This window comes from Phascolarctos cinereus, unplaced genomic scaffold (genome assembly GCF_003287225.1).
Source record: "Phascolarctos cinereus isolate Bilbo 61053 unplaced genomic scaffold, phaCin_HiC Scaffold_4;HRSCAF=312, whole genome shotgun sequence".
NCBI lineage: Eukaryota > Metazoa > Chordata > Mammalia > Diprotodontia > Phascolarctidae > Phascolarctos > Phascolarctos cinereus.
In genome coordinates, this window is record NW_027555847.1 from 726992830 (window position 1) to 727017087 (window position 24258).

The following is a 24258-nucleotide window of genomic DNA, read 5'->3' on the forward strand; positions in this document are numbered from 1 at the left end:
CCACGTAGGGATGTAAACAGTTTGCCCTTATTAAATAGCATGGTTTTTTTTTCTTTCATGTTTTTTTTTATGCCTCTCTTGAGTCTTGTATTTAAAGATCAAATTTTCCATTGAGCTCTGGTCTTTTCATCAGGAAGGTCTGGAAGTCCCCTATTTAATTAAATGTTTATCTCCTTGCCTGAAAGATTATGCTCAGTTTTGCTGGGTAGTTGATCCTTGGTTGTAATCCAAGCACCTTTGCCTTATGTAATATATTCTGAGCCCTCCAACATAGATAATATATGTAAAACACTTTGTAAATTTTAAAGTACCATATACAAGTAATCATTTTTTATTAAAGGCATAGATGTGCTTATCAAATTTATTGACAGATCATGAAAAGGTAGGTTAGTTTTGTCCCTTTCCCCAATTCTTGAGGGAAGCTGGGAAGTCTCAAAAAGGGAGGAGAGTAAGCATGGAGAATAGGTGGGACATGGAACATGGGAACATTTAATGTGGGAAATCAATAATTTAGACCCCTATTTTATTTAGATCTTTGGTTTATTCCAATTAGCATCATTCAGTTAAGTTTGATTGACAGTGATTATTAGTGTTGTACTTGTCTGTTGATATATAGTCAGTCTAGCACTTGCTTAACCACAGGAAGCTAACTAGAGAACATATACCTTTTTTTGCCTGATGAGTAAATGACCAAGCCCAGTGTGGGGGAAGTAATTCATTGACATAGAAAGTGCCCTGTCTTAATTGCTCCTCTACCATTGTCCCTTTGTTGGGGTGACAGACCTATAGCACTTGGCTAGCAGGTACTATCAGCATTTGAGCTGCTTACCCAACATGGGGCCAGTCAGTGGCCATCAGCTCTCCCCATATTTGGACATCCTCTACCAGTCATAATAGGCATGAACTGATGATTCTCCTAGATGACCAAGATTTAGGTCTTATCAGTCAATGAGACTCTAATTTTACTTTGTCTCTTCTGTGTCATCTGGCTATCAGCACTATAAAACTAAGGCCCTGGAAACAGGGGACACCTCACATTGTGAGGAAGATCTGAGGTCCACTGCATCAGAGGAGGCCATGGGCACTTTAATAAAACGCTATTGGCTCAGAGCTCTGCTTCATTTTCTTGTAGATTAGACAGTTTTTGACTCCATGGTGCTAAGGACTTTACAGGTATCATTAGTCCTTATAACAATCTGCACTTACATATGAGGAAACTAAGGCAGACTGAGGGTAAGTTGATCAAGGTCACACACTGAGGGCAGATTTAAACTTAATTCTTCCTGAATCTAGTTCCGCATCTCTATTTGTATCAATACAATGCTACCTCAGGTACAGCTCTAGGACTAATTTACCAGGATGCCTTTCCCGATGTCTCTGGTTGCTTCTCTTTTCCTCAAATCATCTTTGACTTGTCTGTTTTTATATTACATTTACCAGGAAAATGAAAGCTCCTAGAGGCTGGAGATTGTTGTTTGTTTTGTCTTGGTATACCCTGTGCCTTCCATGAGTTAGACCACAAGGCTTTATTCAGCACTTCATTGAATGCCTGTGAAACCTGGACGGTCTACCTGTGCCATGCCAGGAAACTGAATCACTTCCATTTGAATTGTTTTAGGAAGAATCTGAAGATCACTTGGCAGGATAAGATGCCAGACACTGAGGTCCTTTCTCAAAATTAAACTGCCAAGCATTCCAACTCAGAGAGTGCAACTCCAATGGGCTGGCCATGTTGTTTGAATGCCAAACATATGCTTGCCAAAAAGACTGTTTTATGGAGAACTCACACAGGGCAAGTATTCACATGCTTGCCAAAAAGACTATTTTATGGAGAGCTCATACAGGGCAAGCATTCAGAAGTGTGATACAAGAACACTTTCAAGGTCTCTCTGAAGAACTTTGGGATTGCGTGAAATGGGAGACACTGGCACAGGACCACCCACTGTGGTGTGCCCTCATCAGAGAAGGCGCTGTGCTCTGTGAGCAAAGCAGAATTGAACTAGCTCAAAAGAAAAGCAAGATGCATAAATTTAGAGAATCCACCCCAAAGGTTCACACAGAGTATTTGTGCCCAACATGTGGTAGGACATTCTGAGCTCACATTGGCCTGACCAGCCACAGTCGGACACACTGTACCTTGAGTCTAGCATGGTGATGTCATTTTGCTCCTCTTCAAGAAGGTGGGACAACAGTCAACCAACCAGCCAAGTTCTGGAACTAGAAAGAACAGCATAAGCACTCCCTGCCTCAAGGATCATACAGTGGAATAGCAGAAGCAACCTAGAACTAGTTAGGTCCATAAAAAATAGAATACCTCACAGATGGAAAGTCATCTCAAGTCACCAGCCCCTGAAAGGAACAGGAAAGCCTTCCTGTGGGAGGGCAAGATGTGGCCTGAGGCTTCCAGGAAGACAGGAAAGAGGAAGATGAGAGAAAGCATGAGTGACATCCAGTGAAAACATACAGTGGGCCAAGGAACAGCAAGTCAGCTGTTCATGGATGTGTCCTACATGTTGAGAATACTTTTTCTTTCTGGGCAAAATTTATTTTTTTTCCTATTTTTATTAATTTACTTTAAACTTAAATACACAATAAGAAAAGAAAAAGAAATGCAAATTTAAATACTAAAACTTACATTAGAAAATAAGAAAAGAAAAAACTAAAATACTCAAAAAGAAACCCATTATAAACTTCAATATTAAAACATAAATACAGAATGAGAAAAGGGGAAAAAAAGCATTACCATGTGTACTACAGAATTTGAGAGGATTCAAAATATATAGCAATAAATTTCCATATAGGGCACCAGCCCTGGAGTCAGGAGGACCTCAGTTCAAATCCTGCCTCAGGCATTTGACACTTACTAGCTGTGTGACCCTGGGCAAGTCACTTAACCCCAATTGCCTCATCAGAAAGCAAAAAAAAAATTCAAGAAAGGTCCTTTCTCAAACGAAAATGCCAAGCATTCCAACTCTACTTCAGAGAGTGCAACTCCAATGGGCTGGCACTTCAAGAAAGCCTATGTAATAAATAATGCACGTTGTGTTCAAAGCTTTCCATCTTTTCCTTGCTTCCTTGTAAGCTTTCTTTTGTTCTCTGCTGTGCACTTTTTACTTTATTCTTTTTTCTCCCTTCTTCCCTTCTCCCCCAAGAAGGTACAATTAAGCACAGATACACACACACACACATATATACACACAGATATATGCATGCATATACACATACATATATACACTTACACATACATGTACCTAATATCTATAATACTCATATATGGACATATGCATTCATATGTATCTAGGTAAGACTGTACTATACTTGTTCTCTGTTTCTCTGAGGGTGGATAACCTCTTCCTTTATATTTTTCTAAGTTCACCAACTCGTCATTTCCTAAACCACGGCAGTATTCCAACCTTATATGATCTAGTTATTTTAAATAGACTAAAACAATATTGATTAATATGGCTGGCATACAGTATAGTTTCCCTATTTTTCTCTTATGTTTAAACCTATTTTAGCTTTGACTTTGTCTGAGATCATGATTACTATCCCTGCTTTTTTTCCCTAATAAATTCTACTCCTGATCTTTATTTTATGTTTATGTGTTATCTCTTATTTCCTATCCCTCCTGACTCCTCTACTTCTACCTGCTACCTTGCCCTATTACTTAACCTACCCCCACCCCAGGCTCTCTCCCTTCTCCCATTCCCATTAATCTAAACACCCTTCTATTACCCACCTTATCCTAATTCCTCACTCTCCCTTCTAAAAATCTCCCCTTTATCTTCTTTGTTCTGAATTTAGAATACTTTTATACCCTTCTGGATTTATAGGTATTGTTCCCTCTTAAACCCATTCCTGATGAAAGGGTTCCCGAACCACCAGCCCTCCTCCCTCATCTAATTCCTCTGCCAGTTCTTCCTCTTGCACTTCATTTGTATGAAATAACTAATCTTTTAACCTGTTCCTAAATGGTTTTACTTTTTAAATCATATCATACTCGGGTCTATCCCAATCTTTCTTATGAACTACCCAATTACTAATAACAATCTCAGACACACATTTTTCATTTCCCCATATAAAAGGTAAACAGACTTATTGAGTCCCTTAGTCTTTAGTATGTACCTTATATTTCTCTTGGATCTTATATATTCTATGTTCTATTAAGTTCAGGTTTTTTAAAAAACAAAATCCTGAAAGTCTGACAATTCATTAAATGTCCCCCCCCCTTTTTCATTCAGGATTATGCTTAACTTTGCTGGGTATGATATTTTCAGCTGGAAGTCAAGTTCTTTTCCTTTTTGATATATAGTGTTTGAAGACCTGCATTGTTTTAGTGTCACCACTGCTAGGTCTTATATGATTCTAATTCTGGTACTGCTATGTTTATTTTTTTTTTCTTGTTGCTTGTAATATTTTACCCTTGAGCTGGGGGTTTTGGAATTTGACTATGATCTTCCTGTAGGTTTTCCTTGTAGAATCACTTTCAGGTGGTGATCAGTGAATTTTTTCTAGTTCTACTTTCCCCTCTTATTTTTTTTTTCTGCAAAGGTGATTTAATTCATCATTGGTACATGGATTATGCAGACACCTATGGAGAACCTGAAATCCAGTAGACCTAAAAGACAAAGAACTGTTGTTGCATGAGAACTCAATAGGTATCACATGCAAATAGCAGCCCTGACTGAAACAAGAGTAGCAAATGAAGGCCAGCTTACTGAAATCAGAGATGGATACACATTCTTCTGGAGTAGTCACTGAGATGAGGAGCTGGCATAGATTTGCAATCAAATCTAATCAACAAGCTTGTATGCCTCCCAAAAGGCCTGAATGGCAAGCTCACAACAATGGGATCTCCACTTGTTGAACACCATGCCATCATCATTAATGCATATGCTTCTGCTGTGACAAGCCCTGATAAGGTCAAAGAAAAATTATATGAAGACCTGGAGACCCTCATGCCTCCATTGTCCATCTCTATAAAGGAAAGGGAAATAGGTTGTCCCATGAAAATCACAGAAGGGTCTTTTTCAGTCATTGCCAGCAAGACTTTTTAATTAATTTATTTTGGATTATCAACAATCACTTCCATATGCTTTTGAGTTTTAAATTTTTCTCCCCCTCCCTCCCCACCTGCCTCCCCAAGATGGTGTACAATCTGATATAGGTTATACATATATATTCCTGTTAAATATATTTTCACATTAGTGTTGTAAGTAAGAATTAGAACCAATAGGAGGAACCACCAGAAAGAGGAAACAAAACACCACAGAAGAAAAAAAAATAGCAAATAGTGTGCCTCAATCTGCATTCAAGCTCCATAGTTCTTTCTCTAGATGTGGATAGCATTTTCCATCATGAGGCCTTTGGAGATGTCTTGGATCCTTGTATTGCTGAGAAGGATTAAGTCTACCAACATCAGTCATCGCATAACCTGACTGTTATTGTGTACAATGTTCTTCTGGTTCTGCTCACTTCACTCAGCATCAGACCATACGAATCTTTCCAAGTTTTTCTGAAGTCAGCCTGTTCATCATTTCTAATAGCACAATGGTATTCCATTACATTCATGTACCACAACTTGTTCAGCCATTCCCCAATGGAGGGGCATCCCCTCAATTTCCAATTCTTTGCCACCACAAAAAGAGCTGCTATCAGTATTTTTGTACGTGTGGGTCCTTTTCGCATTTGTATGATTTCTTTGGGATACAGGCCTAGAAGTGCTATTGCTGGGTAAAAGAGTATGCACATTTTTATAGCCCTTTGGGCATAGTTCCAAGTTACTCTCCAAAATGGTTGGATCGTTTTGCAACTCCACCCCCATCTTGTTCTAATGCTTCAGAACAAATTTCTTTAATTATTTATTGTATTAGTGTATCAAGATTCTTTTTTTTAAATCACAGCTTTCAGGTAATCCAATTATTCTTGTTTTCTCTTCTTGATTTGTTCTCCAGATCAGTTGTTTTTTCTTATATTTCACATTCTCTTCTATTTTTTCATTCTTTATATTTTGTTTTATTATTTCTTGGTCTCATAACTTCACTGGCTTCCCCTTGACCAATTCTAATTTTCAAGGAGTCTTTTTCTTCCCTAAGATTCTACATCTTGGGGCAGCTAGGTGGCACAGTGAATAGAGCACCGGCCCTGAAGTCAAGAGGACCTGAGTTCAAATCTGGCCTCAGACCAAACACTTGACACTTACTAGCTGTGTGATCCTGGGCAAGTCACATAATCCCAACTGCCTTAAAAAAAAACATTCTGTATCTCCTTTTCTAACTGGTTGACTTTCTTTTCATAATATTCTTCTTTTTCTTGCATTAAGTTCTATGAAATTTTTTTTGGGGCAGGCGACCATTTGACATTACTCTTGGGGGAGGAGAGGCTTTTTTTCACTCTTCAGTATTGTCCTCTAAAGACAAACTCCCAGTCTTCTCTTTTCCCACAGTAACTTTCTATGGTTGGATTCTTTCTCTTTTGCCTGCTCATTTTTTTAAAATTTGTAGCAGCTTATTTTTTGTAATCACCTCTAGTCCTGGGGTATGGGGGATGGTGCCTCTGGTCTCAGATCCTCCTTCAGTTGTCCCCTTTGGCCTGAAACTGAAACCAAGACATCCAGCCTCCTGAAAGTACCCACAGCCAGTAGCATCTCCACCCCACTGCTTCTGCACTTACTGGGCTGTGCTGGCTTCTTCTTGCCCCGAGGCTGTTTCCCCAGCACAGCTGGGGCTGGTGTTCCTTGTTTGCTGAGGTTCCCTTGGTCTTCCCTGGGTCCGATGCCCAACTCCTGACACTGTTCTGGAAGTGAAAGCTCCTGTGGCTGGGGCTGAAAGCAGCCTCCCAACCCAGCTAGCCACAAACTTGCCTGCTGTTTCCACAGAACTGGCCTGGAGGTATTTACCCTTCGCAGGAATCAAACATCCTCCTGGAATTTTTCTTTAGATCTTCTCCAATTGTCACAGGAGGACCCCTATTCTGCCCCAACTCTTGTTTATTTTTACCACTCTGCATTCACCCTGAGACACTATTTTAATCTTGTTTTGTGGGGGAAATCTGGAGAGCTTGGAATTTTCTGACCTTCTCCACCATCTTCCCAGAATCCTCCTCAAGTTCAGAATACTGTATTCTGTAAAGCAGAGACAGTGTTGTAAAGTAGGTAGAGACATCCATTTAAGTTCCACCTCTGATACCTTTTGGTTTCTTTGAGTGGACAACTCACTTAACACCTCAAGGGCCCCAGGCAACTTTTAGAGGGTAAGTTTGCAGAGCAGGGAGTGATCTGCATTGGCAGACCAAATTATTCAGCTGTGTTTGCTGTCCTGAGGAATTCACAGATCTATTAAAAGAAAATATACATTGTGAATGCACTCATTTTGTTCATTCAAATAACATACAGTTAGTCTCCCTTATAGAATGTTGATCAGATGTTTATTAAGCCAAGCTATTTGCCAAGCACTATGCTATGATCTGGGAATAGGAAGAAAGAAATAAAAGAGTCTTTGCCCAGCTCCCTCAGGGGCACTGACTTTCTCTTTTTTGTCTTTTTATCCCCAGGATTTAGGACAAGGTTTCACCTCATTGTTGTCATTCTAATTAAATTATTGTTGCTATGATTTGTCCTTTGACCCACTCATTCTTTTGGAGTAGATTGTTTAGTTTCCAATTCATTTTAATCTATCTTTTCACAGCCCTTTTTTGAATATAATTTTTATTGTATTATGGTCTGAAAAGGATACATTTAACATTTCTGCTTTTCTACATGTAGTTGTGAAATATTTATGCCCCAATGCGAGGTCAATTTTTGTGAAGGTGCCATGTACAGCTGAGAAAAAGTTATATTCTTTTCTATTCCCATTCAGCTTTTTTATTTTTAAAAATTTTAATATTTTATTTATTACCCAATTACATGTAGAAGCAATTTTAACAATCTTTTTTCAGTTTTTCAGATCCAAATTCTCTCCCTCTCTCCTTCCCTTCCTCCCCCTCATTTGGAAGGCAAGCAATTTGACATAGGTTATACATGTGTAGTCATTCAAAACATGTTTTCATGTTAGTCATATTGGATGGTCATTAAATCCATGAGAGCAGATGAGATCACCCAGTGAAGCAGCATAGAGGGAGAAGAGCAAAGGGCCCAGGATTGATGCTGTTAGAGGTCATGATCTGGAGAAGGATACCACAGAGGAGGCAGAGAAAGAGTGGTCAGAGAGGTAGGAGGAGAACCAGGGGAAAAGGGTATCCTGAAAACCTAGAGAGAAAAGAGTTTTGTTTCATGATTCAAAATCTGGTACGGCCTGAGGCATGTAGTAAATACTCCTAAAGATTTTGGTTTGAACACTGAAACCTGAATATGGTAAGAATATATTAAGAATCAGTCCTTCTCATTCCTGCCCCCTTCAGCTCCCTTCCCACATCCATCTGGGATATGGTCCTTGGCTAAGCACAAATTTATTTGTTTTAGGAATCAGTAACCTTCAAGGATGTGGCTGTGGACTTCACCTGGGAGGAGTGTGGCCACCTGGACACCTCCCAGAAGGAGCTTTACTGGGAGGTGATGCTGAAGAACTATAGGAACCTGGTCAACCTGGGTAAGGAGGCTCCTCTGGGGACTCAGGATCTGCCCCTGAAAGGTTATTTGCTTCCTTCTCCTGGTGCTATGTCTAATATTCAGCACTGATGCTTTGACCTGTAAAAAAAACAAAACAAAACAAAACCCAAACATTTGTTAATCACAGTGCTTGTGCTCCTGTTTCCAGCTGAAGAGTGTTTGCTTTGTATGGCTGGAAACCAGCTGTGTTATTGTGTGATCCGACTCCAGCTATCTGTTCACTCAGGCCAGAGAAGATTTCTAAAATCTCATGACAAATACTTGAAGTCAAGAAATATCCCAGATACTTTAGTATTGAATGGGTCAAATGAACTCATTGTCTTTCTGAAACCATTTCCATTCTTACCATATCTTCCCAGGAAAATAAACCAATCACCTTTGAGATAATTCTTTATATTCTTCCATGGCTTCCAGACTCCCTCTACCTTCCTGGCTTGATCCTAAGGGCTCCTTGGGTTCTGACATGACTCTCTATCCCCATCACTTGCCATTTCCCATGACTAGGCCTCAAAATTTCAGGTAAAGTTCTTTTGATGCCAGTATGTATAGTTCTAAGAAACAGCTGTCCAGGTGAGTGAGGAATGGCCAGGCACTTGAGTACATGACACCTAACAGCTCAGCTAGTCACTCAACTCACAGCCCACTTAAATGGGCATAGGAATCTCTCTTCCAGCTCCCTAGACATGTGGAGAAGAGCTGAAGTTGCCTGACCTGGGCTTCTTTCATAGAACATCACCCAGTCCACTTCTTGTTTTTTTCTGTCCACTTGTACACAGATTCTTCCAGTCTGAGGGAAAGAGGTATTATGCTGAGAAGAGCAGACGGTTCTTGGTCTTCCTCTTTTCCTACAGGTTGCTTTATCATAGGATCTTTGCAGTTCAGAAGAGGAAGGGACCTCTTTGGTCATTTAGGCTGATGTATACCTGAGTAGAACCACCCTCTTCTGCACCCCCACCTAGTAGCATTCTGCTTGAAGGTCTGTAGTAATAGGAAACACAGTCTTGGAAGCAAGAGAGCTTTAGGGCCTGAGAGTACAGCCAGGGGAGCCAGCTTAAGGTTTGCTTTTTATTTCAATTGAGAGTCTGGGCTTGAAACAGAAGGATTCCATTCTGGAGTTGGGCATTTATATTGAGGTTGGTGGTTGTCCTTCATTTTCAAAGAGGATCAAAATGACATCACTGTGCTGGAGTCAAGTTTCAGTGTGTCTGACTGTGACTGATCAGCCCAATGTGAGCTCGGAATGTTCTACGCAGGTCCGGCACAGATAGCCTGTGTGAACCTTTGGGGTGGATTCTCTAAGTCTGTGTATCTTGCCTTTCTCTTGAGCTACTTCAATTCTGCTTTGCTCATAGAGCACAGCACCTTTTCTGATGTGGGCACATCATGCTGGCCAGTCCTGTGCCAGTGTCTCCCATGTTACACAAGCAATTCCAGAGTTCTTAAGAGAGACCTTGAGAGTGTCCTTGTATCGCTTCTTCTGACCACCATGTGAACTCTTGCTCTCTGAGGGCAATCTGGCTGCTACATCTGTCACCCCATTCATCACCAGGGTTGATTCAGCTGATCTGGCTGGCTAGGTAGGTGTCGCCTTCTTCCCTCACCACTCCATGTGTGTCCCTCCCAAAGGTGTGCATGTGGCTCAAGAGGACGACCTTCCTCAATAGAGGGAAGTCAAGGTATGACTCATGTGTGCTGCTCTGCCCTGCTAGAACATGCTCCCAAAGCCTATATATTGAAGACTCATCCTAGGAAAGCCTCACAAGGCATAATCTCTAGGTCTTCACATTGATGGGAGCCCAGGTCATGCCACATTTGAAAGGGATCAGAGCAATGATAACCATTTTAGATGAGCAAAACCATACAAAAGAAACTTCCAAAATTAGTGAAACAAATATAACAGAAGCATCTGTGTGGGGCCTATCCTTTTTCCACAAAATAGATGTTTATCTGTAAGAATGAATCTACATAAATATGATGAAGAAAGCTTCCAATTCTCTTCAGACTTAAGGATATATAAGAGCAAATCACTCTGAGTAGCCTATCAATTTAATAAAACTGGACAGTTCCTCTGATCACACCATATTGGAAGTGATAAAATAAATAATAGATGGAAAATATATGTATATATTTAACCTCAGATGATCTCCCCCTTGAGAGTACCTAGTACGTGATGTCAGAGACTTGGTGTCGGAAAGAAAGCTTATGAGGATAAAACTGTTGAATGGATGTTTCCTCTAGACCTCACTCAATATCACTTTATTTTGGAAAGAGTAATCTTAAATTATTTAAACCTTATTGAAAAAATGCATACCTTATATTATTCAAAGAATATAAGGATTGTGGATAGCTCTTCAGGCAGAACATAAAATTAATTCAACATAGAATCTATTTCCCTGCCTTATTTCCTTTGAGTTAGTTAATGCCTTTTCTCTCTTTTGAATATGTATGAACTTGATCACAAAAAAAATAATATAATTGGGTCATATGAAATGATAAGCATAGTGAATAAAAAAAATTAGAAAACATAAGACCTGATATTGATTCAAGTGAAAACATTTTATTCATTTACGATAATAATGAGAATATTGAGGAAAGTGAAGAATAGAGAAAAGCATATTTATTCAGGGAAGAGGGGTATTTACACTCTTTTCTTTCTTTCAGATTGGGCCACTAGGCCTCAGATCAAGGTGTCAGATTTAAAGGTGGTCATTTCTATGGATGACTTATCCCAGCAGATTTTCTCATGGGATGATCTGTGCATCTCCAAGTTTGGGGAAGCCCAGGAGTACCATGGCAGGATAAGGAAGAAGCAGAGCAAGGAGGACAAACATTCTAAACAAATAAAAATAATTCAAGAAAAACCTCCTGATGAAGTGAGGGGATCTGAGTACGACGAATCTAGCAAAACCTTTAATTCAGAGGCAGTCCTTTTCCCACAATAGGAAGGAACCTCTACCAAAGTAATATCCAGGGAAGGAGCTTCGAAGTATATTCAGGCCTAAGACAATTTAATATAATCTCTTCAAAGACATATTCTAAAGGTAATGAATGTCAGAAAGCCATTCTTTATGATTCTGATTGTATCAAAAAACACAATATATGCTAGAGAAAACCTTTATGAATGTGAGAAGTCTTTCCTCCAGAACATTGAACTTACTCCTCACCAGAGAACTCATACCAGAAAGATTTATGAATGCATTGAATGTGCGAAGGTCTTTCAGCAAAACTCATATCTTATAAAACATCAGAAAATTCATACTAGAGAGAAACCTTATGAATGCAGTGAGTGTGGGAAGGCCTTCTGATGGAGCACTAACCTCTCTCAGCACCAGAGAACTCATACAGGAGTAAAACCTTATGAATGTAGTGAATATGGTAAGTCTTTTCAACAAAAGACAGATCTTAAACAACACTACAGAATTCATACTGGAGAGAAACCTTGTAAATGTAATGATTGTGGGAAAGCCTTCTGTCAGAGAACAGAACTTATTCGACATCATAAAATTCATACTGGAGAGAAACCTTATAAATGTAATGAATGTAGTAAGACCTTTTGCCATAACTCACAACTTACTCAACATCATAAAATTCATACTGGAGAGAAACCTCATGAATGTAATGAATGTGGGAAGGCCTTTTGCCTGAGGGCGGATCTTAATCGACATCTTAGAATTCATACTGGTGAGAAACCTTATGAATGTTGTGAATGTGGGAAGGCTTTCAGCTGGAGCACAACACTTATCCAACATCAGAGAATTCATACAGGAGAGAAACCTTATGAATGTAATGAATGTGGGAAAATATTTCCCTGGAGCACAGCACTTACTCGACATTATAGAATTCATACTGCAGAGAAACCTTAAAATAACAAAGTAAGCTTTTCCTGTAGAAGAACTCTTCAGTAAATATATTTAATACTGAAGAGGAACCATAAGAATGCAATGCATTTAGAAAGCCCCTCAGTGACTGATGGTGAAGCATTTCTTCTCAGTTGAGGGGTCACATGCTAGAGATGCAAAAGAAGGCATAAACTTTCAGACATAACAGTTGAAATCTTTTCTTTGATCATATTTACTTGTTAAAAGAAGGTCTTTATTGGGGAGGGAAGACTAAATGGTAGGTGACCATGTAGTGTCTGAAAGAAACTCCCATCACTAAACTGTAAAAATTAATCCCTTCAACCAGAGTGCATAACTCCCTGAATATCATGCTTTCAGTGTGTAAGACAGATGAGTAGACATAGGTCAGTGGCATTATAACTGGTTTAAATAATGGCAACTTAGAAAGTGCTCAGTGCTCAGGCACTTTGAGCATCTGGGTTTGGCCCTCTGCCGTTATTAACATTTTTGCCATTCTCTTCATATTGTCCATGTAAAATACTTTGCAAACTTTAGAACATTATACAAATGTAATATCTTGTTGTTCTAGACATAAATGGTATGCCCATCAAGTCTATAGATGATTCAGAGGGAGGTAATTAATGTGATTTTGGACATGTTAAGTTTTAGCTGTCTGTGGGACATTGAGTGAGAATTATCTAGCAAGCAATTGGAAATGTGGTCAGAGAAGTCAATTAAATGATAGAGACTGAAGTTTGGTTGTTGGGTGTTGACAAGTTGGGGGGCGTGCAAGACTAAGATAGCTTTTTCTTGCAGTTTGGCTGTGAAAGGGAGAAGAGATAGAGGAAGACAGCCTGAGGGGAAGGTGAGGACAAATGAATATTTTGCTTTTGATAGCCACCCTGTCTCCTAGGTAATCTTAATTTTTTTTAGTCTCTAGGTAATCTCCAAGTCTTTCTTCTCCTTTATCACTACCCCCTGACTCCCCATATTCAGCCAGCTGCATTGGCCTGCAAATTCTAGCTCCACAGCAGGAATTTGTATTACCCTTCACTGCACTCATTCAATTATGTCCCTGTTTCAGGCCTTCATAACTTCATCCCCCACTCTCTCCTGTATCCCCATATCTAACAAAGAACTCGCCCTTCTCTGTGCCCAGGCCAGTCCCTCCATGTGTACCCTTGATCTGTTCCCTCCCATTTTCTTCAGCCAATTTTAGCCGGTCATCTCTTTTGTTTAGTCTTACTTGTTCTGTCTTTCAGTTACATCTTTAGTGCTTTCAAAAAACGCTCAAGTTGTCTCCCTTTCACCCAGCTCCCCTTCAGAACAACAGAAGAACACCTTCATTAAACTTGAGCCATTCTGCTCTCATCCTTGATGTCTTCCTTTCTCAGACTAACTCTCTCTCACCTGCTTGGTGACTTCAGCAGCTCCGGTGAGTTTTTCTTTTTGCATATGACTCAAATTTACGCAGCTGGTCTCGGTCTCCTGCGTAAGTTTCAGTCTTGGATTTCCGGTTGTCTGTTGGGTATTTAAAACTCTTGTGTTCCAGAGACATCTCGAACTCACTATGTCCAAAATACATCATCACTCTTCCTACAAAATCAATCCTCTTCCCTATTTCTTCTAAAAGTACCGCCAGTCTTCTAATACTCCGGATTCACCATTTGTTATCTTTGACTTCTTACCTTTGCTCACTTCACATATCCCTTCAGTTGCTGAAACTTGGATTTTCTGCCTTCATGATGTTTCTTCTATCTCACCCCTTTAGCCACACAGCTAGCTCTCACCTGAGTGATTATTGCAACCAACAATCTCCTCGTTGCTCTCCTGGTTTCAAGGCTCTGCTTACTCCAGGGCACCCCACACGCAGCTGTCAGTGTGTTTTTTGAAGCTGGGCTCTGATGATATGACTCTTCTACTCACTAACCTCCTGTGGCCCCAATTTATCTCTCTAGCAGTCAGTAGACATTCTTCTTCACTCTCTTATCCAGCCAAACTGATTTCTGTTCCTAATGATGACAGCAAGTATTTGCATAGCACTTTAAAGTTGGTAAAGCACTTTACAAGTATTTCATTGGATTCTTATAACAATGCTTGGAAGGAAGTGATATCCCCATTTTACTGATGAGGAAACTGAGGGAAATAGAGGTTAAATGACTTGCCCCTGCTTATAGAGCCGTCTCTCTGTGGGCATGGTGTCTGAGGCAGCATTTGACCCCAGCTATTTTTGACTTATCCTGTTCTTTACCCACTGTCCCACACAACAGTCTGCCCCTTCTCTGTCCCTTTACACTGGCTGCCCCTCGTGACTGGAATGTACTTCTTCCTTACCTCTATCTCTCAAAATTCCCCCTTTCCTTGAAGGTGCAACTGAAGTGCCATCTTCTGTGTTAAGCTTTTTCGGGGAGCCAAGATGGCAGAGTAAAAAGGTAGTCGCTCGCACTCTCCCCTATCAACCTCTGAAAACCCAGAAAATATCACCCCAGAAAAAAACCCTGGAACACCTGAACTAGAAGAAAGATGGGGAGCAGCAGTGCAGCAGCCCAGCAAATGGGACTCGCAGTGCCTCAGCAAAAATAAGGGAAGCAGCACTACAAAAGGCCCCAGAAGGATAAGTACCCTATAGCATTCATCTGAAAAGAGCTGAAGAAAGTAACCTAAAGTCTTCCTGAAGTCCCAGCCTTGCTGATTCCAACCCACTATCAGGTAAGCTATCAGAACTTCCAACTGTCAACCAGGAAGAGATCCTGAAGCCCAGGGGGTAGAGCAGGCAAACACCAGCACCTGGACCTCCAAGTGCCTCAGTGAGGGCGGGGGGAACTGGTGGAAACCAGCTCAGAAAAACACCAGGTGCCTCGGCATTCTACCACAAAGGAATGTCCCAGTGCATTGGCAGAAATGTAGGAGGCAGCATTGCAAGGGGTCGTGGGCAGATAAACACCCTGCAGTACCCATCTAAAAGGATCTGAAGAAAGCTAAAGGAAAGGAAAAGTTTTATGGTATCTCAAGATAAGGGAAACAAAGGCAATTCTTTTGGTGCAAGTTGTATGGCATTTTGAGATAAAGAGAAAAGGACTTGGGAAGTTTTCAAGATCCAGGATCTCAAGGTACAGGATGGGCTACAGAATGAGCCTCGAACCCCCTCAAGGGCCTGGGAAAGTAACCCTTAATATTATTTTTAATCCTAGGGCACTCTTTGCCCCCCACATCATATCCCCACTCAAACACTAGGCAGGAGGAATCTTTCAGGAAAAGGGGCGAAGGTCATTGTCTTCAGTAGCTGCTTCCTGCTGGACAGGGACGAAGAGTCGATTTCAAGGGCTGAGAATAGGTTGATGGGGGGAGTTCAGTGTGAAGGTGTGGGATGCAGTGCCAGCTGAGTCCAGTGTGGAGAGAGGCAAACCACTTGGGGCCACCAAGGGTAGGGGCTGGCATCTTAAGAGTTGAACGTAGAATTTTTGCAGGCAAGAATACACAAAGCAAACCAGGAATTAAACAAACATGGACCAAATATTAGAGCAAGTAAAATAATGGAGGAACCATGACCCCCAGGAGGAGTTAGAGGGAGATATCAGGCTGGAGTGGATGTCCTGCATCCAAGTGTATATGGTGGCTGCCACATGGTTGCCTCTGGTCACCCCCTACTGCCCTACATAATAGGTGACCTTGGGATCTTCCTAAGTGAGGGGAGTAAGGGATATCCACTCCATCTGCCCTTAGAACAGCTGTGGGCTATGCTCTTTGACACCACCCTTCCTCCAAGGTGGAATAGACTAGCCTTGAGGATTGCTTTGAATGGGCAGAACCAATCCAGATAAGGCTTTCACCTCATCCCCTCCCTTCCACACAGTAATCAATCACCAAGTTTAGGTTTTAACATCAAAACAATAACCCCAAATAACTTAGTTAGTAATCTTACAATTTTCATAAATGATGGCCAGACTGATTTAGCCATAACTGCTGCTTAGCTATAGGCAAGAGTGGAAATGCCCAGTTTTCTAAATAGCAGTTACAGAACATTATAATCAGAGATATGCAGGCAAGAGGGGCTAGCTCAGAGTTCTGTGCATATCTTGCTTAGACAGGTCATCATTTCATTGACCAGTCCATTTGCCCAGGGTAGAGGGGACCCTGCTATACTCGTCACCCTCACACACTGTGTCAGTGGCTGCTTTTACTGCAGCCAACAGTCACACTTACTGAGTCTGAAATGGAGCAGAGGATAAAATGGAAAGGGGTGTTTGTCCTCCAGCAAAAATGATGCAGACTGTGAATGGGAAGTGCTGCCTGTAACTGTAAATTCCTCTGGACTAGCGTGGCCTATTTCATTAGAAGATGTTTCTCATTTCAAATCTGCTGTGAGGGTTAGCCAGTGAAAGCACTTGCCTCTGGTCACTGTTGAAATTAAAGGCTAAACTTGAAATCTGGAGCAAGAGGCAGCCCCCATGGTGGTTTCCTGGAGGGGAGAGAAGGCAGGCCATCCTCAGCTCTGGTACAGTGTCTGTGTCATTGTTCATGTTTCTGGGTGATGGTCATTTTGATGCCCCTGCACAAATTAGTAAGCCTTTTCTGAGTTTTTGTGATTAGGTGGGTATCAGGGATGACATTGGTGAACTGAGTAAAAGAGTCTCTGGTTTCAGAGAGTTAGCTATGTTAATTCTGTTAGGATAAGAGTGCTTTAGGACCAAATACCCACTGATGTATTATGTGTCAATGGTGTTATTACAGATTATAGAATTTTGTAGGATTTGCATATTTGTATTTGATGTACAGGATTTGTAGATGATAATACAAATTCTGGTAACTCTGTTAATAGAAAAGCACAGTACATGTGGCCCTGAGGCTCAGCTGCGCCCTCAGCCCCAGGAGCTATCATCACTGCTCCCTAGGGACGAGTCCTCACGCCCAAGACCTTCCTGGACTCCCAGGTGACAGCTGACCTAATGCCAACTGTTTAACTTCCCTGGAAAACTTGTACTGGGGTTGGGGGGAGCAGGGAGCAGAGAGAGGGAGCAGAAGCCGGTGGGGGTGGGGCCGCGACAGCAGCGTCTCCTCTGACTGGCTCAAAACTCCAGGCGTGGCCTGGCGGGGAGGGGGAGGAGCGGATTCCCCAGGCCCCAATTCCAGCCAAGGAAGAAAAAGGGGGCGTTGCCCGGGAGACTCACAAGAACGCCCCGCCCCTAGGAGCTCGGCGATGGGAGCGTTCCTCGCCAAGGGAGCTACTGCGCAGACGCGGAAGTTCATGCTTCCTGTTCAGTTTCAGAGCCGTCCAGAGACACGTGAGGTTTTATGTCCTGTCCATGGCAGCGCTCCTCCTGCGTCCCGGGCGAGGGGTGGCCGGTGGGGGAAGGGGGGGCGCCTGGGACCCCCGCCCCCTCCTCTCCCCGGCCTCTCCGCCCCTCTCCTTGCCTTAGTTGGTTCCTCTCTGAAGTGGGGAGAAGGCTCGTGGACCCTTGGGGGGGCTCTCAGTGAGGCGGGACCGCCCCGCCCCCTTCCTCGCTTCTCCCTCCTCACTTTCCCCCTCTCCTTTCCCTTTTTCTTTCGCCCCCTCCCCGGATCTTCTTCCATTCTCACCTCTCTTCTCATCTCCCCCTCTCCTGCTCTGCTTTGACATAGAGGACCCCCCACCCAGCGCCAAGCCCCACCCCTTACTCCCCCCAGGTGTCACCGCCCCTCCCTCCTCACTTGACCAGGCCTTTCTAGAATTTAGACCCCCTGGGAAAGAAGCCTACAGCCCCAGCCCAGGCCCCCCCTCTCCAGCTGCCCTTGCCCCCTCCCTCCTCACGTGACTTGGCATTTCTGGAGGGGAGTGGCACAGTCTGGGCTTTTCTGTCTCCATGGCATCTCTAGCACCTAGAATTCAGTGAAGCATACAGTGGGCGCTTCATCAGTGCACGTTGAGTTGACCTGAGTCCTGGACACAGACAGGCTGCCTCCAGGGTCACTATGGGCATTTCCCAGGCAGAGGCAGGTCTGGGGTGGAGGGGGAAGGGCCCACCCCCCTCATGGCTGCCTTTTCCTTTCCAGCTCTGCCTCGTGGGACCCCAGGGGCCTGGGTACGGGCCAGAGCGGGGAGCAGGAAGGAGCCAGAATGGGCCCCGAGTTCCTCACCAGCAGGCCCCCCCCAGGTAAGCAGCAAAGTCCTTCTCCCTGACAGGTGTCTCAGGTCACAGTGTGTAGATAGGTCCTTTCTCAGTGCTCTCTGTCCTCAGAGCACCTGGGCAGATTCAGTCCCCAGACCACAGTGGTTAGAGCTCTGACTGTGCCAGGGCCAGATAAAACCCCCCATTTGGCATTTAATGTTTTGCACAAACTGAGCCCTTCCTCATTCCCCTGTCTTAGCATGTTAAAGTCCTCCCTGCTTCCTGTGGCCCGGCCAGCCTGGCCTGTTTTCTGTTCCTCACATGTGACCCCCATCTCTCCTCTGCCTCTGCTTCCTCTCCCTGCCTGGAATGCTTTTCTCCCCTCACCTTGCCCCTCTTGGAGGCACTGACTTAATCTGCCAATATTCAGCTCAAGCCCTGACTTTTATAGGAACCCACGCCTGGTCTCCTCAGCTGCTGGGGCCTTGCTGAACCCTCAGGACTGCTTCTGTGCCTGCTGTCTCCCCCATTAGACTGTGAGCTCCTTGAGGGCAGGGACTGCTTTTGTCCTAATTCGTATCCCCGGTGCTCAGCACAGAGCCTGACACAGGGCAGACACTCCATCAATGCTTATGGGTTTGACAATGACTATTGTTTTATTACATGATTCAGAATCTGAGGCACCTAGTAAATGCTACTCAAGATTTTGCTTTGAACCATCTGCAACCTGAATATAGTAAGAATCAGTCTTTCTCATTCCTGTCTCCCTTCACCCCCCTTTCTACATCCGTCTGGGTTGTGGTCCCTGGCCAAGCACAGATTTATTTGTTTCAGGAATCAGTGACCTTCAAGGATGTGGCTGTGGACTTCACCTGGGAGGAGTGGGGCTACCTGGACACTTCTCAGAAGGAGCTTTACTGGGAGGTGATGCTGGAGAACTACAGGAACCTGGTCAGCCTGGGTAAGGAGGCTCCTCTGGGGACTTGGGATCTGCCCCAAAAGGTTATGTGCTTCCTTCTGCTGGGGCTGGGTCCACTGTTCAGCACTGGTGCTTTGGCCTGTAAGAAAACCAAGCATTTGTTACTTGCAGTGAGGCCAAGAGACGTGGTTCTTGTGCTCTGCCTGGTCCCAGCTGAAGGGCTCTTGCTTTGTATGGCTGGAAACTGTCTGCTTCATTGTGTGAGCCTGCTTCAGCTCTCTTCAGTCCAGGGAGGCTTTCTCAAGTCAGATACTGAAGTCAAGACAGCTCCCAGATACCTCAGCATTGAATGGGTCAAATGAACTCATTGTCTCTCTGAACCCAACTCCATTCTTTGTCCCATTGCTGTATCTTCCCAGGAAAAGAAACCAGATCACCCTTCAGATGTTTTCTGTATGCTTCTGCACAGCCCCCAGACTCCCTGGCCCTTCCTCACTGTCTCCTGACTGTCTGTGAGGCATGGGCTGTGAGGTGACCATACCTGTCCATCACTGTGCCATTTCCCTTGACTAGGCCTTGCAGATTCCAATGTGGACATGATCTCTCAGCTGGAGTCAGGGGAAGCACATGGGATTCCAGTGGATAGTGTCCTAAGAAGCTGCTGGCCAGGTGAGTGTGTGAGTGCCCAAACTCAGTACATTTGGGCACCTCATGAAAATGGGCATATATGTGATCCTCTGGATGACTTTTTTTGGTCGTGAGATGTTTTTTGTTTTTTTTTTAAAGGCACTTGGGGTTAAGTGACTTGCTCAGGGTCACACAGCTAGTAAGTGGCAAGTGTTTGGTCTGAGATCAGATTTGAACTCAGGTACTCCTGACTTCAGGGCTGGTGCTTTATCCACTGCGCCACCTAGCTGCCCCGGTCATGAGATCTTTTGCAGACATGATTTTTTTTTTCTTTTTGGCTAGGCAGTGGGGTTAAGTGACTTGCCCAGGGTCACACAGCTAGTAAGTATCAAGTGTCTGAGACTGGATTTGAACTCAAGTCCTCCTGACTCCAGGGCCAGTGCTCTATCCACTGTGCTACCCAGCTGCCCCTCAGACAGCAATCTTACAGCTCATTTCTCCCCACTACTCTAGTTTGTTTGGATGTTGTTGCCTTTTATACCAGAGTCACTTGATAGGGAGAAATACAAATGATTCTGTTGGTGCCTTCAGAATGCAGGAGCGCTGCTCCACTGTGGGTGGAACTTTGACTTATTTTCATCTTTTTGGAAAGCAAAGTGGAATTCTGCGGCATAGGAGCTCCTCAGAACTTCCTCTTCTTAGACCCAGTGATCGCATTCTCATGACTCCCAGGGGTGATATTCAGATGAAGAATTTTCCTAAAAAAAAAAAGCACTTTAAGGTACTTTGTTCATATTGGTGTATGGGAGAGAGCAGTTGTTCATAGTTTCATTAATTGTGCATTATCTGCATCAGTTCTGGCATATTCACCTACTATAATACTGGGCTAAATGAAAGGATAAGCTTGGTGACTTCAGAGTAATTTTGGAAACCTTAAGAATTGATTTCACTTCACTTGGAAAAAAACACATACATTGCTTATACGAGACAGAATATTGGAAAAAGTGAAGTGTACAGAAAAGCTTATTCATACAAGGAAAAGGACATTTACACTTTTTCTTTCCTTCAGATGGGGACACCAGGCCTCAGACCAAGGAGTCAATGCCAAAGTTAAGTATGTCTATAGAAGTCTTATCCCAGCAAAAGTCCTTGTGTAATGACCCATGCATCTCCAAAATGGGGAAAACTTGGGAGTGTTGTGTCAAGAGCAATGAGGAGAAACTCTCTAGACAAGGAAAAGTAATCCAAGCAGAAACTGCTGATGAAGTCAGAGGCTCTGAATACAGTAGATGCAGCCAAACCGTGAGCCCAGAGCTAGTCCTTTTTCCAAAATGTGGAATGTCTGTAGTAATGGATCTCCATGAGAGTGGTAACCAGAGAAGGAGCTTGGAGTCAGACCAAAGACGAAGTAATCAAATCCATTCACAGAAGAAATATTCTGAGGTTAACAAATGTCAGAAAGCTTTTGGTTATGATTTGGACCAAATTCAGAAACATGGAATTCATGCTGAAGAGCAGCTTCAAGAAAGTGGGAATTCTTTCTTCCCAAATAATGAAGTTACTCTATGCCAGAGAACTCATGCAGGAAAAATGTCTTCTGAATTGATTAAATGTGGGAAAACATCCTGTCAAACGGCAGATCATACTCTACACACTAGTATGGAAAGTCAAAACGAATCTCACAAGTGCAGTGACTGTGGAAAAGTCTTCCAGCACAAGAAAAGTCTTACAAGACACTGCAGATTTCATACTGGAAAAAGACCCTATGAATGTAGTGAATGTGGGAAGGCATTCTTTTCAAGCAGTGACTGTTCTCAGCACCAGAAAACTCATACAGGAATAAAACCACATAAATGCAGCTTATGTGGGAAAGTGTTCCATCGCAAGTCTAATTTTACCAAGCACAGTCGTATTCATACTGGAGAGAAGCCATATGAATGCACAGAATGTGGGAAGATCTTCCGCCAGAAGTCACACCTTAGACAGCACTTCAGCATTCATACTGGGGAGAAACCATTTAAGTGCAGTGACTGTGGAAAGACATTCCGATCAAACTCTAATCTTACTCTGCACCGGAGAACTCATAGTGGAGTAAGAAACCCTCATCAGTGCAGTGTGTGTGGGAAAGCATTCTCTCAGAAGTGTGGTCTTACCAAACACAGTCGTATTCATACTGGAGAGAAACCGTATGACTGCAGTGTATGTGGAAAGGCATTCACTCAGAAGTCCGGTCTTACAAAACATAGTAGTGTTCATACTGGAGAAAAACCTTTTAAATGTAGTCATTGTGGGAAAGACTTTCCCCGCAGTGTAGCACTGGTTCGACATCAGAGAACTCACACTGGAGAGAAACCCTATGAATGTAATGAATGTGGAAAGGCCTTCACCCAGAATTCAAATCTTTCAGTGCATAAGAGAATACATACCAGAGAGAAACCCTATGAATGTAATGAATGTGGAAAGGCCTTCACCCAGTTTTCAAATCTTTCAATGCATAAGAGAATACATACCAGAGAGAAACCCTATGAATGTAATGAATGTGGAAAGGCCTTCACCCAGAATTCAAATCTTTCAGTGCATAAGAGAATACACACCAGGGAGAAATCTTAGGAATGTGATAAATGCAGGAAGGCTTCCCCCAGATCAGAGCACATATTCAACATTATAGAACTTGTGATGGAGAGAAACCTTATTAATTTAATCATTACAGAAGAACTCTCTGATGGGGTGATCTGGATTAGAATGTAAATTTTGATATTTTGTTTCCTCACTTTCTTTGCTGAAATTATCTTGTTTTAGATGCCAGAAAGAAGGGGCTCTCGGCTTGTCCCCTTGTTGCTGTGGAGTCATAGAAATAGATGTGGAAGGGAGGCCACTGGGCCCAGCCCCCTCCTTTTGCAGATGAGTAAGCCAGCCTCAAATGAGTTAAGTGACTTGTCCAGGGTCACAAGGGTGACCCTCATGCCAATTCCCTGAGAGTTGAGATTTGTGCAGAGTGTTAAATGCCAAAGGGACGACTTTGTATTTGATCCTAGAAGGAATAGGGAGCCACTGGAGTTTATTGAGGGACAGTGGGGGGTGCCATAGTCAGACCTGTGCTATAGGAAAATCATTTAGTGACTTGTGCATGGAGGGCTGGAGTGGGGAGAGGCTTGAGGCAGGAGACCCAGATAACAGGAGGCTGTTTATAAAATTCGGGTGAGAGAGTAAGAAGGTGCACACTAAGGTGGTGGAAGGGAAGGGCATCTTTGGGAAGATGTGTCTTGGCCAGGGATTTGGTGGAGTCAAGGGCGACCCTATAGATGGATTGTCCCCATATTCCTCACCCCCAGGCTTTGTCAGGTAAGCAGAATTGTCCTCTTTCCTGAAGTGGTATCTCTAATCATGGTGTAGACAGGTCATTTCTCCAGTCCTCTCTGTCATCAGAGGAACAGAGGGCAAGAAGCCATTCCATCAACAGATCTCAGTGGATTGATACCTTCCTCCTTGCCAGACCCTGGGGGAAACACATCAGAAACCCAGAAAGGCAGAAACCTGGGCTTATTTCAAGAGCGTGAAGAAGTGCATACCAGATGTATAGGGAATTGTAGGAGCCGACCTTAGAGGGTCCCTGGCTTCCTTCGGGCCCTGCTGCAGTCACCTCTTCTGTAAGGAGCTTTTCCTGGTCCCCCTTAATGCCAGTGCAGCACCCCACACAGACCCCCTCCCCAGATGGACCCTCGCCTTCTGTGTCTCATTTGTACTTTGCCCTTTGCAGGTTGTCTCTCCACTAGACACCAGGAGCTCCTTGAGGGCAGTGCCTGGGTTTGGTCTTTCTTTGTATCCTCAGTGCTTAGCACAATGTCTGGCACCCAGCAGACACTTCATGAATGCTCATGTACCTGACCTGAGTCAGCAGGTGGGGGGAAGCCTGAAAAGTAGCCTGTCCTGGGAGACTTTCTCTCATCTTCTCAGTGGTTATTGCTAACTCCCTCCCCAAATGTCCCAATCCAGTGGCCTCTTCTCAGGCCTCATCTTGTCTTCCCTGACAATTTCATGGCTCTGCTCCCTCGGGGTCCCCTCCTCCTTGTCTGACCACTCCTCCCTTCTCTGCCTCCTTTGCTGGGTGAGCATCCGTGTCATGCCCTCTGTCTGAGAGGCTTCTCCAAGGCTCTGGCCTGGACCTTCTTTCTTCTCTCCCTA

The 24258-nt window shown here is 43.4% G+C and overlaps 1 protein-coding gene and 1 pseudogene across 1 annotated transcript; both read left to right on the plus strand.

Moving 5' to 3' along the window:
• Nucleotides 1-834: 834 nt before the first annotated feature.
• LOC144456608 (uncharacterized) lies at nt 835-13197 on the plus strand (annotated as a pseudogene).
• Nucleotides 13198-18747: 5550 nt separating this feature from the next.
• LOC110202581 (uncharacterized) lies at nt 18748-22831 on the plus strand. The gene is made up of 3 exons (XM_078154500.1): nt 18748-19491; nt 20023-20118; nt 21146-22831. Exons 1-3 carry the CDS (start codon nt 19194-19196, stop codon nt 22684-22686), a joined length of 1935 nt encoding a protein of 644 aa, XP_078010626.1. The 5' UTR covers nt 18748-19193; the 3' UTR covers nt 22687-22831.
• Nucleotides 22832-24258: the final 1427 nt, after the last annotated feature.

Excerpts from the sequence above, each read along its gene's own strand:
- LOC110202581 (XM_078154500.1), top strand. The coding sequence starts at position 19,194 with ATGATTCAGAATCTGAGGCACCTAGTAAATGCTACTCAAGATTTTGCT. Across the intron at positions 19,492-20,022 it reads CAGGAACCTGGTCAGCCTGG|GCCTTGCAGATTCCAATGTG; the intron begins GTAAGGAGGCTC and ends TCCCTTGACTAG. Across the intron at positions 20,119-21,145 it reads CCTAAGAAGCTGCTGGCCAG|ATGGGGACACCAGGCCTCAG; the intron begins GTGAGTGTGTGA and ends TCTTTCCTTCAG.